The 16,999-nt window shown below is 40.5% G+C and overlaps 1 protein-coding gene across 3 annotated transcripts in view; it reads left to right on the top strand.

Annotated features, from left to right (window-relative positions):
• The window catches only part of birc6 (baculoviral IAP repeat containing 6), a 164,503-nt gene that overhangs the window by 138,158 nt on the left and 9,346 nt on the right, over nt 1–16,999 (top strand). For all 3 annotated transcript variants that reach the window (XM_020599885.1, XM_020599888.1, XM_020599886.1), the window contains 4 exons: nt 414–631; nt 8,062–8,223; nt 11,337–11,414; nt 13,172–13,360. In XM_020599885.1, coding sequence (XP_020455541.1) covers nt 414–631; nt 8,062–8,223; nt 11,337–11,414; nt 13,172–13,360 — 647 coding nt within the window. The remainder of the gene's footprint in view (nt 1–413; nt 632–8,061; nt 8,224–11,336; nt 11,415–13,171; nt 13,361–16,999) is intronic.

Here is a 16,999-nt window from a genome sequence, read left to right on the forward strand (position 1 = left end):
TTTCAGCAAACTCCAACTACAGTAGCTGTAGCTAGGTGACTAGGTGTCTACATGTTCTTCCATCATTTTTACTGTCCATACTTCTGCTAAACCCAAATAAAATGACAAGCAGTCTTAAATTATGTGCTAGCAACATCACACTTCTTCAATGACAAGCACATTGAAACACTTGATAGTACAAGGATTGAAACTAAAATTCAGTTAGTTTTCTTTTAAACATATGCTTGACCACTTGTACACCTACAGTAGTCAGTTCTCCTTATTTGTATTATTACCTTAATTGAATTGCAACTGGATCTGATATCCTTGTAATCATGGTGTACAGGCAGTTATGACTAGAGAACAGTTATGTCCCTGTGTACAACAGGATAGTGCCACTCTGAATTTCCTCTGTTTGTCTACTATCTGTCCAGACACCTTTGAAATGGTCTCAGAGGATGAGGATGGGAAGCTTATGTTCAAGGTCAATTACCACTACATGTCTCAAGTGAAGAACGCCAGTGAAGCAAACAGTGCGGCTCGATCCCGCCGCCTCGCCCAGGAGGCCGTCACCCTGTCCACCTCTCTCCCCCTGTCATCCTCTTCCAGTGTCTTTGTTCGCTGTGATGAGGAAAGACTGGACATCATGAAGGTAAAGTACCACTTCAGCTGCTCCTGTCTTATGGAGAGTTCACATTATTGAGAAAAAACAGCTTTTGCATGCACCTCACCATTATTGTGCATCTGGTGTACTGCGGAAGCTCGGTGCAGATGTTCTGGGTACATGGAATGGAGCAGGGCTGAGCCAAAGGTTCAGCTATGTTGGTCTTTGAGCCAAGTTATGCTGACCTTTATGTGTGCAGCCAATCACTGTTGACCACTGCTTGAACCGACATGAAACTAGTTAGTCTACTTGTGTTTCTGAATTTCCCAAACTGTACAATAGGTTATGACCATCATATTGAAATCGGATAAAGACAGATGATGACCTATTTAAATAGCAAAATATCAGCATGCAAGTGCTGCTACTAAAGTTGTTTAAAAAATACAGTTTGAACGTACTGCTGGCAATATTAATATTAGCATTGTAGCTAAGAAATTTTACTTCTGTTCTCTCAGCCTTAAATTGTTTACTTGCCCTTTGCTATTGCCTTACATAAGGATACGTACATACATATTGAGACCCGCTGTACCAGAGTCAACTTTCTCATGTGTCTAACACACCTGGCTAATAAAGCTGATTCTGAAGAAAGCATTTTGTACAGTGCCCCCTGGGAGTTTCTACTTGAGTTTCTGTGCTGACCAACATGGAACTCACCATCTTTTTTTCTGCCTTGAACACACCTTTAAGCCTGGCACCACATTATGCACTTATATTTTATGATATAGAACCATACAACTCGGCCATTCATAATTGGTTTTGATGGCTGTTGAGCATATTGTAATAACTGTTGGTGCTACAAGGAAATTGTTACAAAGTCATAAAAGTGAGCGTGATGGAGTATTTTCTGTTTGGCTTGTATGGAAAGGGGAATTTTCCCTGTGAGTAATAGAAACCAAATGTTTGGGAACCTAGTAAGCCTGAATGAAGACTTGTCTTCGATAGGGATGTTGTGTACTGTGTTACCGCAGCTGCTGTTTTTACCATGCGACTTGTCATTGACAGCTCTTACTCATTCTCCCAGTGACATTTAATAAATTGCTCTCACCCCACAATTACTGGCAGAGTCCCCTTTGCTAAATGTCAAAATCCTCATTTATTTAGCTCGATTTTGGCAAAAGAGCGCTCTGAAGTAAAGCATACCAACAACTACCATCAGAATCAAAATAGAAGCAGGCGAACAGATCACTCCATACAGTGTAATATTTTGCCTTGTTTGGTACTGACTCTTCAACTAACAGTACAGTAGGTATACAAACATTATGGCACTGAGTAAAACTTAAAAAAATAGAATTTTATATAATAAAAACTCAATATTTTACCACAAAGCAGAACAATCTTAGTATATTTTGTACCTGTTGTTTTTCTTACTGTGGGTATAAAAGGATAGATTTTTGTCCACAGCCAACAGTCTTGTCACAGCAGTGCAGTGTTGATACACAAACATAATCTACTAAAATTAAACCCCAAGAATAACATGGCCTAAGGATCCACATCAGCAGAAAAGGACAGTGTCTGCTGAAGTGGAAACCTCATGATCTGTGAGGGGTCAGTACACCCATGTTCCTCACCCCTGTGTCCTTACATTAGTATGCAAAAAGTTTTTCAACTCTGTCACAGCTGGTTTGATTCTTGAAATGCTTCCACACCAGATTTAGCAGACTTTAGTTCAAAGTGCAAAAAAAGTGTTGTATCTGAATGTTTGGATAAAATTAAATACATGAGGGAGTCACATTGCCCTCAAGAAATCGCATGTTTCATTGCTGAGCTTTTTCTTAGTTTTGTAGTATTTGAGATTGGTCTTGGTCTCGATGGGTCTCAAGACCACATTTTTACCCAGTCTTGTCTCGGTCTCAGACAAGGCAGACTCAGCATTTTATTTTGACACTAGTCAAAATAATGAGTGAATGTGGGGATGGTGCCTGTGTATTGTCTGTTTTATTTGTTAACATCATTACCACGGTTTTCCCTGCCATATCACCTCTTAGGCGCAGCGAGCGCCTTAAGCCGAAAGAATATAAAAAGGCAACGTATCAGAATGAACTTAACAGCAACGAGAGTTCTATGCTGAAAAAAATGGAGGTGACTTGATCTAAAACAGAATTGTAAGTTGGCAACAGGAATATCCTGCTAATCGGGAACCAGTGTTTGGACAAACGATTGTGTGATTGGTCATTAAACTAATCAGATTGGATATTCCTCTGTACTGGGATGGTAGTTGCACCCAGAGTAGTTTAATAGCTTAAAAACGACAGCAAAGAGAGAGGAGATAAAACAAATGTGGCCTATTTTACAACTTCAGTCTACTCAAAAGGGTGTTATTAGATGATCTGGTACAGCATCTGTACACATTGCACAGGATTATGACTTTGTCTGCACCTGTAGTCACCACATTTAGCCAGTATCATTTGGTGTCAGCTTTTGATTATAGAATTTCACTTTTAAAGTTATTAGAGAGAATATCTACACCTGCAGAGTGAGTGCTTCCATGGGCAAGCCAGATGTTATTGTACCATTAATTTTTCCAGAATGTGATGACATCTTTACATGAGAAAGTTTCCTGAAGAAAGATCAGATCAGCACCATTGTCCTTGCAGAATATGAAGACAGCTTTTCTCTTCACCAGGTTTCACAGTCCTGCGGCACTGATAGAAGTCAGTTTAAGATTCATGAAATGTAGATTGGTCTCAGAAGGAGAGAAAAAAAACAGATGAACAAAAATAGAGGAGTAAAAGTCTCCTCAAAAATAAGTCTCTGCTTTTAAGAGAAGTGTGAGTTAAGTAGATTTAAGGACAACAAAGTAACAACCTAGACCCTGTCAGCATCAAATTCCAAGAAAATGTTTAACATGTCATCCCATTATACCAGGAAATGGATGCAAAGGAATCTTCATAATGAAGTGAACTGAAAATCAAAATTTCAGGTTAGTATTTGTGGGGAGAGTTCTTTGCTCAGCAAAAACTTATTTTCCTTCAGGGAGTGCTCTCACTCCCTTGAAGCCAGATTTCAGGAACTCCATTCAGGCTTTCTGAATGAGTGGCCAGAAATTACTTCTGGCCATTTTATCCATCAGGGTCAGGTCTTCTGTGAATCTCAGCTTTTTTCTTTTGTCATGGCACTGTTTTTGGCCTTCTGCCAGATCACATCACAGACCATGCGAAATGTAAACATAATGATAGAGCATATCTTTTCACTTTGAATATTTCCAACTCTGAACCACATCAACAGCAGCATCCAAGTGAGAGTTCTGCAGCAATACCTTAACAGATGTCAGTTATGATTTTCTTCACATTCTCTTCTTTTACCTCGGGGACTGTGCAGACAGAGAGCCCATCTTCTTCAATACGATTCACTTTCTGCCAGCCATTGTTCCATGGTGGGAACCATCTTTTCCACAGCCTAACATTTCTCTGTAGCTTTCTTGTTCTCTTCTTTAAAACTTTGAATGTCTGTGACTCAGTTTATGTTAGATTCCAATTTCTGAAACTGTTTTCACAAATCATAGTCTCCAAGTTGTCGGCTTCTGGTCCAGAGCATTCAGTATATTGGCCTGAACCTCTCGGAGAAACAGTCCCGTTTTCCTTATCTTTTTCTGTTTTGGCTACCTCTGTGTCATTTGAGGAATCCATTAAATCTCTGACATTTTTTGGTGACCACTTTTAACTGTAAGCATGCGTTGGTTCAACTTTTATTATTCCCGGGATGGGGAAATTCGCAGAGCTACAGCAGCATAGGGATAGAAACAAGGCACTCAAGGTTAAGAATAAACAGTATTCTCAGTAAAATAAGAACAATATAAATATAATACTAAGTAAAAAGTGAAACTAATATTTCACACTGATATACTGAGCATTCACAGCTTTAAATGGTAAATGGTCTTATACTTGTATAGCATTTTTCGACGCTTTACAGCACACTCAAAGCACTTTTACACTACTTGGCCATTCACCCATTCGCACACACTGGTGTTATCACCGGGAGCAACTGGGGGGGGTTCAGTGTCTTGACAGACTTAGGCAAGAAAGTTACAGAGAAGGACACTTTGACACTTTGACTGGACAAGCCGGGAATCAAACCGCTAATCCTCCGGTTAGGAAACTACCCGTTTTACCTCCTAAGCCACAGGTGCCCCCAGACTACAGTCTGTAGTGTGTGGGATCAGTGGGGTGAAAGGGAGGGGTCTACTGGGAGCAGTACTGGTTGTACAATCTGGAAGGAAAGACCTGCGATAGCACTCCATCATGCGCCTGGGGTGAAGCAGTCTGTCACTGACGGGGCTGCACAGGTCTGTCAGAGTCTCATGCACGAGGTGGGAGTCAGTGTCCAGCAGGGGTGTCAGCCACCACCAGCACTGGGTCAAGGGGACTTCCCAGGACAGAGTCGGCCCTCTTGACCAGTTAGTCTAGTCTTTTCCTGTCTGTGGTAAAGATGCTGCTGCACTCCAAACAATCTTAGTCTCCTCAGCAGGTAGAGTCTGCTCTGGTCTTTCTTGTAAAGGGCCTCAGTGTTGTTTGACCAGTCCAGTTTATTGCTGAGGTGAACACCCAGGTAAGAGTCCACTCTCTGTGTCCTTTCCTTGGAAGTTCACTGATGTCAGAGGGGGGGTGTCTGCTCCTGTAGAAATCCATCACCAGCTCTTTGGTCTTCCCTGCATTGATCTGGAGGCGGTTCTGCAGACACCAGTCCATAAAATCCTGGATCAGTTCTCTGTACTCCCCGTCATCCTCATCTATGATGAGGCTAATGATTGCAGTCATCAGAAAAGTTTTGCAGGTGATAGTTCATTAAGCTGTACATGAAGTCGGCAGTGTACAAGGTGAAGAGGAACGGTGCCAAGTGTTCCCCAGGTTCTCTGGGTGAGAGAGGGCTCTGTGTAAGAGGTAAGTGACAGTGACATCCACCCCGATGCCAGGCTGGTGAGCTCATCTGTGGACCCCTTCAGTTTGCCTACCATAGGGCAGAGATGGACTAGGACCGTCTTCATCAGTGTCTTCATCAGGTGCAACATCAGTCTCACCAGCCTATAGCTGCTGAGGGACTGTGGTTGCTTGTGTCCTTGGCACCAGTGCCACACAGGATGTTTTCCACAGTTGCGGTATTCTCCCCAGCCTCCCCAGCCTCAGGCTCATGTTGTGCTCAACTATCCCACACGGCTGATCTGCGCAGAACATAAGGAGCCTGGAGCTGATGCCATCTGGACCTGCATCTGGCTGCACCTTGGGAGTGCAGAAGAGGGGGGCTGCAGCAGAGATGGCTGTGTATGGGGAGGGGCAGGAATATTATCAAATCTTTTGAAAAATAGATTGAGATCATTCACCCACTTCTGTTCCCCTCCAGCCTGAGAGTTGGACTTCTTGTGACCAAAGATGGTTTTAAGGTTTTTCAGACTCTGCTGATGTTGTTCTTCTGCAGCTGTCCCTCCATCTACCTCCTGTAGCTGGCTTTCTCCTCCCAGGTCTTCTTCCTCAGTTTCCTCTGCACAGCTCTCAGCTCCTGCTGCTTGTCTCCTGATCTAAAGGCCCCTTTCTCTCCTTCAGAAGAGACTTTATATCAGGGTTGATCCAGGGTTTGTTGTTGGAGAAGCAACAAACAGTCCTGCTGTGTACACTGTTCTCCACACAGAAGTTAATATAGTCCGTTATGCAGCATGTGAGACTGTCAGTCTTCTCCACATAAGGATCACACAGTCCGATCTGACAATAACTTCTGACTTGTAGCTTTGTTTTTTCTATTGTTCTTGCTAGTTATTTTAGCATTGCTGGACATCATGAATGGTACTCACAGAGAAAAATATATCATTGAAAAACTTAGTGCAGATATTAAGGTTGAGCTCTTGTACAGTTCTGAACTGAGTACAAGGCAGTTAAACCAGAATTGAGAGGGGAAAAATGTAACTTTAGCAGATGGCATGAGTTATGCATCTACACACTCTGCCCTCTTGGGTGACCCCCATCATACTATAGCTATGATCAATTGGGTTCCGGTTTCACTGGCATTTCTGGATGTTCTCAGTCATCCAGGCCTTAAGCAGTGGCATTTGCTTGTCCAAACTAATTTACTGGGTTCAAAATCTTGACGATGTAGTGAACTGCTGTAGCAGTTGTGTTAAGTATTAATTTGCATGCAGAACTTAGCAAACTAAGGGTAGGAACCCATACAAATTTTCATAAAGAAGCATTTGTAGATTTTGATACAGGTAAAGCCTACTCTACAGGATGAAAATTAGTGTGCCCCAAGGGGTATGGGGTTGACACTGACAGATGTTGCTGAGATTTCAGAGGTCTTTAGAATATCTAGAAGTTCTGGGATGCCAGGACATCACTGTAAGGTTGCGTTCAGACCACATAAAAAAAAGGTCCCCTAATTATATACAGTGAGGCCAATCCAACAGCACAGAGGGCTCCAACAAAAAAACGCATGGCTGTCCAGAAACAGTTTACCTAACGTAACCTTTAACACAAATTCATCTGGTAAGGCACAGCAGTGGCCAGTCAAATACATGTGGTAGACATTCTTTGGAGATTACTAACATTGAATTTCTAGTTTGGGTTGTCTAAGATCTTCATAATGTTCCAGAGTTTTAAAATCATGTCTTGTAATGCTATAAACTGCTATGTAATGTTTTGGTATTTGATACAGCTTCTGAGGTCTTATTTCATGTTTCCTTAGTGGCTAAATGTGCAGCACGTGCCCACCAAAGCAGCTCTTTTTGAGGCAAAGCTATTTTGGGCAGTCATTTTACAATGCTGCATCTGTATTGCAGTCTTAAATTTCTAGTTGCTCCTAATAAAATAACCTATTTCCTATGTACAATACATTTCAGCGCCTTCTCTTTGTCAGACTGTGGATAAGGCAGTAGAGCTCCATCATACTCTCTCCAACTCTCTCTCCCACTCAAAGAAGCCTGAGGTTTCACTCATTATACCTTGTGTATGGACTATAAGGATGCTTGCCTTTTTCCCATTACACTTTGCCCACATCCGTCCTTCATTGGGTATAAATATTGTCAAGTCACCCATGCCAATTAGATCTACTATAGCCGCAGCCAGATAATGTGGCTCCAAAGTAGATTTTCTTACTCACAAGTCACAGTTTTAAGTGCTTGTGTTTCTATGATTAATGAGCTAATCTCATTTAGTAAGAAAATAAATTGGATTTTTTTTTTTAAATACCATGAGTACTGTAGATAGAATTGGTCTCTCTCTGTCTCTTGCTCGCTAATTTCACCCTTTAGCTTGTTTGTTGATTGTATTGTTGTGACTGTGTGAAAAGCCTGAAAGCGTGTCAGTACCACTTCTCTATTAATATTTTGTCATTTCCCTTTAATCCATATTTTCTCTCTTAGTTAACCCTCTTTCTGTGTGATATGAATGACTACCCTTTCTCAGGCTCTTTGGATTAAAGCCTATCTATGTTTGCAGGTTCTCATCACAGGCCCAGCTGACACCCCGTACGCCAATGGCTGCTTTGAGTTTGATGTGTATTTTCCCCAAGACTATCCCAACTCGCCTCCATTGGTCAACCTAGAGACCACAGGCGGACACAGTGTGCGCTTTAATCCTAACCTCTACAATGATGGCAAAGTGAGTTGAAAACTATTTTTTCATTTGTGTGCCAACATTAAAAATTCTAAATCTTTATGCATTTTTGTGTTCTCATCAACATTACTACCAAAACTAAAATGAAGTCTCTATTAACAAATAAGTTTTGCTCTCCTCCTAAGTATGACTCTGCCATGTTTACAATGAAATTGGATGTGAAATGAACAACCTAATTAGTCCTGATTTTAGATCAGATCTAATAATGGCAGTAGACTTTACTGTGGTCATTTTCATAATGGCAAAATCTCCTAAAAATCTATTTTGCACCATACATAGAAAATTTGCTATTTCTGAGTTGCCAAACATGCTCTGAAAATAAAAATATGACATGCCTAGCTATGGCATGTACTGACAGTAATGTGAGTGAAAAAGGAGGAAAAAACAGCCTAGAGTTGGGAGGGCTGACTTGCAGTCCAACTGACATCTCAACCGACTTTACAGTAGATAAGGTAGGAAAAATAACATACCTGGTTGTCTGTCACTCACCCAGTATTGGTGTTGAATTGTCAAATTAACCCAGCATATCTGAAGACATTCCCACGTCTGTTAGATGTCCAGTTTTTATTTTAACTTTTATTTGGAAGTGGACATCCCTCAAGGCTTCCTTCAGACATGTTAGAATATATATAGCTCTTCCATTGTGGTCGTGGCTTCCTTCTGTTGAGGAGATGGGGTCAAAGTGCGAAACTCACCTTGTGTTCTGCACCTTATTAGATAGCTGCTGACAGTCCACATGTATTTCCATAATTGGTCCAGACAGCTGTGATAAGAAATACCTTGGACTTCCCACATGAATAGTATGGCTAGAGGGAAGCCAGCCACTATTCAGCATAACTGAAGAAGCTGGTTAAATGGAGGAAAGAGAAGGCAGATGCATCATAACAAAGTTGTAGTTGTCAAAATTCAACAGGAAGTGTTCTGCCCAGCTGTGAGCCATGGAACAGATTGTGATTGTTTCAGAACAGTGATCTGAAACAGCTGCCTACGCTGTTTCAAAACATAAATGCTGGAAACATTTCTTATTAGTAAGCATATCCACACAGCATAAATCATGTAGTATTAATGGAAGTTTAATGAGCACAAAATAAATTGCTTAATATCCAAGCCTTTTTATCCAGTCCAACAATGGATGGAGCATTCCCTGATTTTTTTGACATTCATTGTTGAACTCTTTGAACAATTCTCTCATCCATGTTGTTCATACCAGGTGATGCATAAAAATGTAGCAACTGGTAGCCAATATTTCCGAAGTTACTCACTTGTGTGGTGTCAGTAGATTTTTACTAGATAATCAGTTTGTGAATGCACAGTGTGGTGAATCCCCATTAAAGACTGGCATGGACATGAAAGGAAATTTAGAAATTTACTTATATGTGTATTTTTTCTAGTCGGACGAGAAGATATAAAATCATAGCCAAACATATTGGCACGCCTGCGTTCCTGTCAGATAAGGCACCACTTCTCCCAGAAAATTGTTTCAATCACAAATTCTTTGGTATTCTCATGTTTATTTCTCTTGTTTGCACTGGATCAGCATTAAAAAAAAAAAACAAATCTGGTCCATTCCACATAGAACTCCAAAAAATGGACTGGAAGGAATTATTGACTTAGCTTAATATTTGGCAGCACACCATTTAGGTAAATTCAGTCACTTTCTGTAACCATCAGTGAGTTTCTTCGTCCTCTCTACTGGAATGTTGGACCACTCCTCTTTTACCAGCTGCTCCAGGTCTCTCAGGTTTGAAGGGTTCCTTCTCCCAGCTGCTGTTCTGAGATCTCTCCACAGCTGCTCTATGGGATTTAGATCTGGACTCATTGCTGGCCACTTCAGAACTCTCCAGCACATTGTCTGAAACCATTTCTAGGGCTTTGTGAAGTCTGCTTTGGGTCATCAATTACCAGCAAGGTGCTGTGACTTTATGGGATCTTGTCAACAAGGGGTCTTGTTTCCAGGCTAGCAGCAGAGGTACTGCACAGAAATGCTGGATGAACAGAAACTAAATGAATTGCAAAAATATAGTAGTTAACACTGAACTACAAGTTGTTATTCTTTCCTTATGTGAGTGTGTACAGGTTAAACAAATGAGATATCGAGTGGTAGTTTGGGAGCTATAGAGGTGTTGGTAGGTGGATACTTGCACAGAGTCAGGCTAGTTGTTTTACCCTGCTTTTGGGTGAAGCTGAGCAGCTCCTGGTTTCAGACACTGACTCTTGAAAAGAAAACAAATAAGCATGTTTCTTTGATGAATTCCAGTGGAGATCTGGAAATGTCAAAAGAAAAAAATAAAATGCCGCATTACATATTTCCATTTGGTACAGTGGTGCAGCAGTGAATTTTGAGTTTCAATATTTCACTCATTCAGAATCTTATTGGCTTCAACAAAGAGCAAGAACAAGCTGATATGCACTGTACAGGATACTGTCAGATGGTGTAGGATGAATTTTCCAACATTAAAGCTGTTTAAGATGGAAATAACAAGAAAGCTACAGTCAGGTGCAGTTTTTAGGTCCACTGAGCTAAAACTAATGTAGCGTAATGCAACAGTTGAGCAGTACATCATAATTTCATGAAGATGATCATGTTTTTGTTGAAGACAGGTGTTGAGTCAACTATTTAGTGTTTTACCTCATTGATTTAAATGGGAGAACAAAATAATAGAGACACATCTCTGTAATCCAGCACAGCAGCAGTACAAACTACATCCTCCTACATCATACACTTGAATCAGCGCCTGTCTAACAGACTGAACACAAACTGTACATTAAAGCCTTCATGAAAGAGCACTTATCACAGGACTTGTATTTGTCTGCATTAGTTTTAGTTTGGTGTACATAAAGTAGCTGTCAGAGTATATATTAAAGGTCTAAAAATGCTAACTTTATTGCAGCTACATACTATTGAATCACAGAAAGGGTTATGGATTTGAGAAGGCTGATTTATATAAACCATACCTAAAAATAAAGTTCCCAAAGGTATTTGGCCCTGAACATGCTTGAGTCCAGCACCAATGGGCTTAAGCGTCGATACCTGTGGCATATGTATACATTTTGCTGAGACTGATTTGTTTTTAATTTTGTGTGTTTGTGTTAATCAGGTATGTTTAAGTATCCTCAACACATGGCATGGGAGACCAGAGGAGAAATGGAACCCACAGACCTCAAGCTTTTTACAGGTGAGGGAAGATCCATCACGGGTAACCCCTGTCTGAATGGATCAGCAGGGCTGATGTTCCAGGCTTTGTGTCACAGGGTACAGTTTATACTTGCCTGTTATTACACCACCAGGGGCTCTGTATTAATGGGCTTGGTCTTTCGACAACTACCATGAAGCATTATTATTTTTAATGTGAAGTTATTGTTTTGCTTTGGTGTCAGCATGTGGTTTAATCAAACCAAACACAAGCCAGTATCATTTGAGCCTCTGGGTCATGCCTACTTGGACCCTTCACTCATCTTAAAGTCCGAATCATTTGGCTTGAGTTGCATGTCTAACCCAGATGCTATGACTGACTGACCTGACTGTTTATCTCTTTTCATTGAATTGCGCACAAGCCTGACACACTTAACGTGTTATCATTACTTTGAAACCCATCCTGTGATGCACAACTTAGATGATACTTCACTAAGATTCATTCTAAACTAGCTACTGTACGTTGTCCAGCTTTAAGAAAGAACAAAGAACTTTTAAGACTAGCTTGAGATGATTTTCACAAAAATTTAGATCAGTTATGCCTCAAATGCTCTAAAAAAAGCACATTTTTAGATAGCGCTCTCGCTGTCAAGTGTGACACCACAAGCAGAAGTATCTGTTTGCTCCTTCACTTTCTACCATTTATAAGATGAGTTGTTGTAGCGCTACAATTTTCAATAACATTTTTGTTTTACCCATTTTTATTTATGCATAAGCAGATCTGTTTGCTGATCAAGCTTTTTGTAAAGTGTAATTGATTAGTGTTTACATCATCTAAAGCCTTAAGGGGTTTTAAAATGACAGTACAGTGTGTGTGTGCAATATATAATGTGTAGCATTAAGGAACTACTGGGTATCCAAAGTGGTGCACAGACGTATTAATAAACACGCAGGTTCTTGAACACAGCATGACAGTGCACACCCACACTATTACTTAGTTGTCATGTACACATTTGCATTAATTTTCCATATATATTTATCCAGCAGCAAGTGAGCCAGAGGTATTAGAGGGTATTTATTTATTTATATAGATTAAATATAAATAATTAAATAATTCCCTCATTTGTAGTGTAGGTGGGTGCATAAAGATGTCTCTATTGACTATCGTTCCAGTTAGTGCTGCAGATCAATAATGGAAAACGAGGGGTGTGTGAAAAGGAGACAAGGAAGTGGACTAGAATCAAATGGTCATTGATGGGTGGATATCGGCTTTGAAATCTGGCAACCCAGTTTAATACATACAAGTCATGTCAGTTGAAGGTTGTTGTTATCCATCTGATGGAGCATTTTCAAGTTCATCCAGCTCCAGTGTGGAGAGGGCCAGCAGGCAAGACTCCAAGCCCAAGATCGTCATCGTTGGTAATGAAGTGGCTTGGAGCAGACGGAGTGAGACAGGAGGACGTCTGTAGTCTCCTTGAGACAAGCCAAGGCATTAAGCGAGCTGTTAATAGAGATATATTGAAAGATAGATCTATTATGGGCCCAGAATATTCAGTCTGTTTGTGTGTTCACCACTCATAAGATCATTTCACAGGCTATGGATGTGGAGGGCACTGGGGGGATGTGATTATATCAAACTAGTATTACATTGTGTTACTACTGTATGTGGTTTTCATCCCAGCTCTTCTGGAAACTAAACCGAGCTACCCCTTGTATCATTTAAGTGTTCATAATGGACATAAACACAGTGGGGAACCTAGATACTCATCAAAGTTCCTGTCATTTGTCGATCTGTTGTAGGTGCTAGTGTCGGTGCAGTCCCTCATCCTGGTGGCTGAGCCCTACTTCAATGAGCCAGGGTATGAGCGGTCCCGTGGGACTCCCAGTGGCACCCAAAGCTCACGGGAATATGATGGTAACATCAGGCAGGCCACTGTCAAATGGGCCATGCTGGAGCAGATGCGCAACCCCTCGCCATGCTTCAAAGAGGTAGGAATCAGTATATTCCAAATATTGCCATAATGTGCTCATTCAGACCTTTCAGATGTCGTTGTTTGTGTGACCTGACATGATAAATCTATTGGCACAGACCCGGTACCTTACCAGACCTGTGCACTCCAGCCTGTCTTGACAAAAACTGCCTAATAAGAGCAAACTGGAAAGAGATGGCCCTCCATTAAAAACAAAAACTGCAAACAAATAATCACCTAATTTACAATCCAATTGTTAATCTGTCTGTTAAACTGAGAAACTCACTGTCCTCAAGAGCAGCTCCTCCAGCTGTAGTCTGCTGGTGTTCGATGTAGGCAGGGACTGGAAAAACAGAGGTGGACAGACTGTCGTGTAAGGGAGACTGAATTTGCAAGAGAATGAAGGGGGAATATTTTGTACAAGAAGCATGGAGGAAAGTAAGATAAACGTCATTTCAGTATACCACCAATTCTTTAATCATTAAAACTTCTGAAAATTGGCAGTTTTACTTTAAGAGTGATGCATATGTTTAAGATGAAGCAACAGAAATGGTCTGGATGCAGCCTTTCTTCCTCAGTTTTTTGATTTCCCATGATCCTTTAAATGGGCCATGGTAAGACGGATAGTGCCTGGCAAGATAACAATCTTTCACCCAGCTCATCCAGAGCAAGCTCATTCGGAAATGTTGAGAAAGAGGAACGGAGCAAAAGGAGCACTTCGGAGAGGAAAATGGGAGAGGTGGAAGGCAGAGAAGTGATCCAATCACTTTGACAGGATTTGAGAAGAACATGAAATTAAAAAATGCATGTTTCTAAAAACAAATTTTCATGTTATTATTGATTTTTATAGACTGATTAGCCAAAAAGACAGTTTATCCATTTCAGAATAAATCCACAAGACAAAAAAGTGAGGGGGGCTTTGTACTTTACTGTATTGTAACACCAAGCAAAGCTTCTCGAAGTGACACTGAGGCTTGGATTTTGGTTTACTGCTCTCACAAGTTATTAAATGCCAAATCTTGGGTTTGTTTGGGCTTAATAAGTTGAGGAAAATTTATAATTGCGGTTCTTGTGATCTAATTTGAATTACCTTCTGTAAAATAATTTCCAGATCTGTACTGTGGCCTGCGTGGAATTAAATGAGGTTTGTTTGCGGTTTGTTGTTGTTTCAAACCACTCAAGGAAAAAAAGAGAAAGCTCAAATCAGAATCAGCTTAACTGGCCAAATATGTTGTACGCACAAGGAATTTGCCTCCAGTACAGTGGCTCTGTGAGCTTTTATAAGAAAACCGTGCACTGAGATAGGAAAAAAGAAACAAAACATAGCTACATTTATACTGTATACCTTGTGGCAGAAGCACTTTCAGATAAATATGTACAGTGGTTATATTTACAAATGCAATTGCAATTAAGATAATGTTTTCTGTGGGGAAAAGTAACCTATTATCATTTTGTAAGAAATAAAACATGAACTATTTAATCATTCGTCTTTAGAAATGGTTGTTTATGCGCCTCAGGTAATCTGTCCCAGTAACATACCTCTTAAGATTCTTAATACAGTTTAGTTTCAGAAACAAACAGACATGATGTTCACTGCTGAATTTTATCAAGGAATTGAGCAGAGCCATAGGGTTGAAGATGCCTTAGTTCTTCAGATGCTGTTCAGGTTATGTGTGAAATGTTTTGATTTACATTTGTATGATATTCATATTATTCTCTGAATGTGTCCACAGCTACTGGCACTCACATTTTGTGAGATGTAAAGGGCAAATATTATTCTTGAACAGCAGGTGATGCTGGAATAAAAGGGGAAAAACAAACGGGGTCTATGACATCACCCTCCCAGTCAGTGAAATGGACCGTTGGACCGAGAGGTATTGAGAAGTTGTCATAGGGCAATGAATGTGACTTGGCAGTGCTGCCCTACTGAGCAGCCTCACACAGGTCCACTGAAATTAAATTAAGCTGGGTGAAATACTCCCAAATGATCTTCTCTCTGTCGGCCTTTTAGCACCTTTAAGTCCTCAGCTGAGACGAGCATCAACATAGAGAAGGAAACCACCAGCCATGAACAACACAGATTTACCAGTGACCCCCCCTTCCTGATAAACATGTGTACATGTCCCTGTACACTTCTCATACAGTCAGAAGTCGTGATGAGAAAAACTTGACGACCTTGATTATTTTCAATATTATTTATTCCCAGTTACCACTCGTACTTCACCTCCTTCAGTTTTTCAAATGCTTTTGCTTTATGTTGGTGAAACTGCACGGAATAAATCCCTGTGTTTGGAAATGTGTCACCCAGTGTGTGGAGAACATGTTTATAACTTCAAATTAATTATTTAATAGTATTTCATTTACACATTGACAAACTTTTAATATGTGCATCCTGGAGCCTTTTCAGTCATGTGATCACATTCAGTTCATACTGAAGTCTTAATGTCTAATCAAGTCAGAGTACAAGTCAAACTTTTACTGAACCTGCATTACTGACATGATCCTGAAATCTCTCAGTGTGCAGAGATAACCTGACCTGGTGCTCCCTGCTGCAGCTTGGCTGATACGTCTCGAGACTGACACCGTCGACTTCTCATGAAGTAGCATATTTAGCTGACAGAAATGTGGCACCTGCGCAGTTCTGTCCAACTGTCCCTTCAGGTCTTTAAAGCCAGTCCTCCAGGATGAAATCAATAGGTTGTTCAGCTTGACCTAGAAGGTACCCTCCATATGAACCATTGGCCCCTGCCTTCTTGTAGCCATCTCATTTTGCTGTACAGCTTCATCAGAAGCATCCATATTGAGCTTTACTGTTCCAGCAGCAGGCTCTTAACTGGCAAAAGCTCCACTATTCTTTAACCCCGTCACCAAATTTATGCATGTATCAATCATCCTGACCTCATTTTGAACACTGCTGCATCCTTATCACAGAAAATTTATATTCATGTGTTGACCAATTGAGCTTAGTGTGTAAATGGTGCGTATTCCTCAATCAGATATAAATTTCCACTGTAAGAATAATATAGCTCCAAAACCAACAGTTGTCACTGGGCTGCTGTGACTGAAATATCTTATCTGCTTATCTGACTGCAAATCAGTTTCATAGTCTTTATAATCACCTTAGGAAATGTTTGACATTGTTTATGCTTAGTTACTTCTTTTGTCACTCTGCAGCAGCAACCGTAATATTACATATCGTGTATTAGGAAAGTTTTATTGAGTAATTGATATAATGTTGCTTCTGGTCACCAGTGGCGGGACTGAGCAGAAGCTCAGAGAAAAGCCAGGTAGCAGAGTGTGTTCAAAGGTGTTCTCTGTTCCACCTGTAACCACACACAGCGGTGATGTCCTGGAGTGACACGTGACATGATGTGAGCTGGGTGTTTAGATCCCACCCTCTCAGCAACCCAGGTTGGGGGTGGAAGAAAAACCTCATTTTATATTTTTGTATTTGTTGAATAGAAAGATAATTGAAAAGACAAGTCTTAAATCTGACAGATGAATGATGCAATTTTAGAAAATTCAGTTTTCCACTTTTCCATTTTGCATTTGGTCTACAGAAAATTGAATTGATGAGCATCACACAGACCATCATCTTTTCCTTATTAATGGTGAAGATTTGTAACTTCCTGTGATTTTAAATTTTTAAAATTCTTTC

This window comes from Monopterus albus, unplaced genomic scaffold (assembly GCF_001952655.1).
Source record: "Monopterus albus unplaced genomic scaffold, M_albus_1.0 scaffold43.1, whole genome shotgun sequence".
In the NCBI taxonomy this organism is placed as follows: domain Eukaryota; kingdom Metazoa; phylum Chordata; class Actinopteri; order Synbranchiformes; family Synbranchidae; genus Monopterus; species Monopterus albus.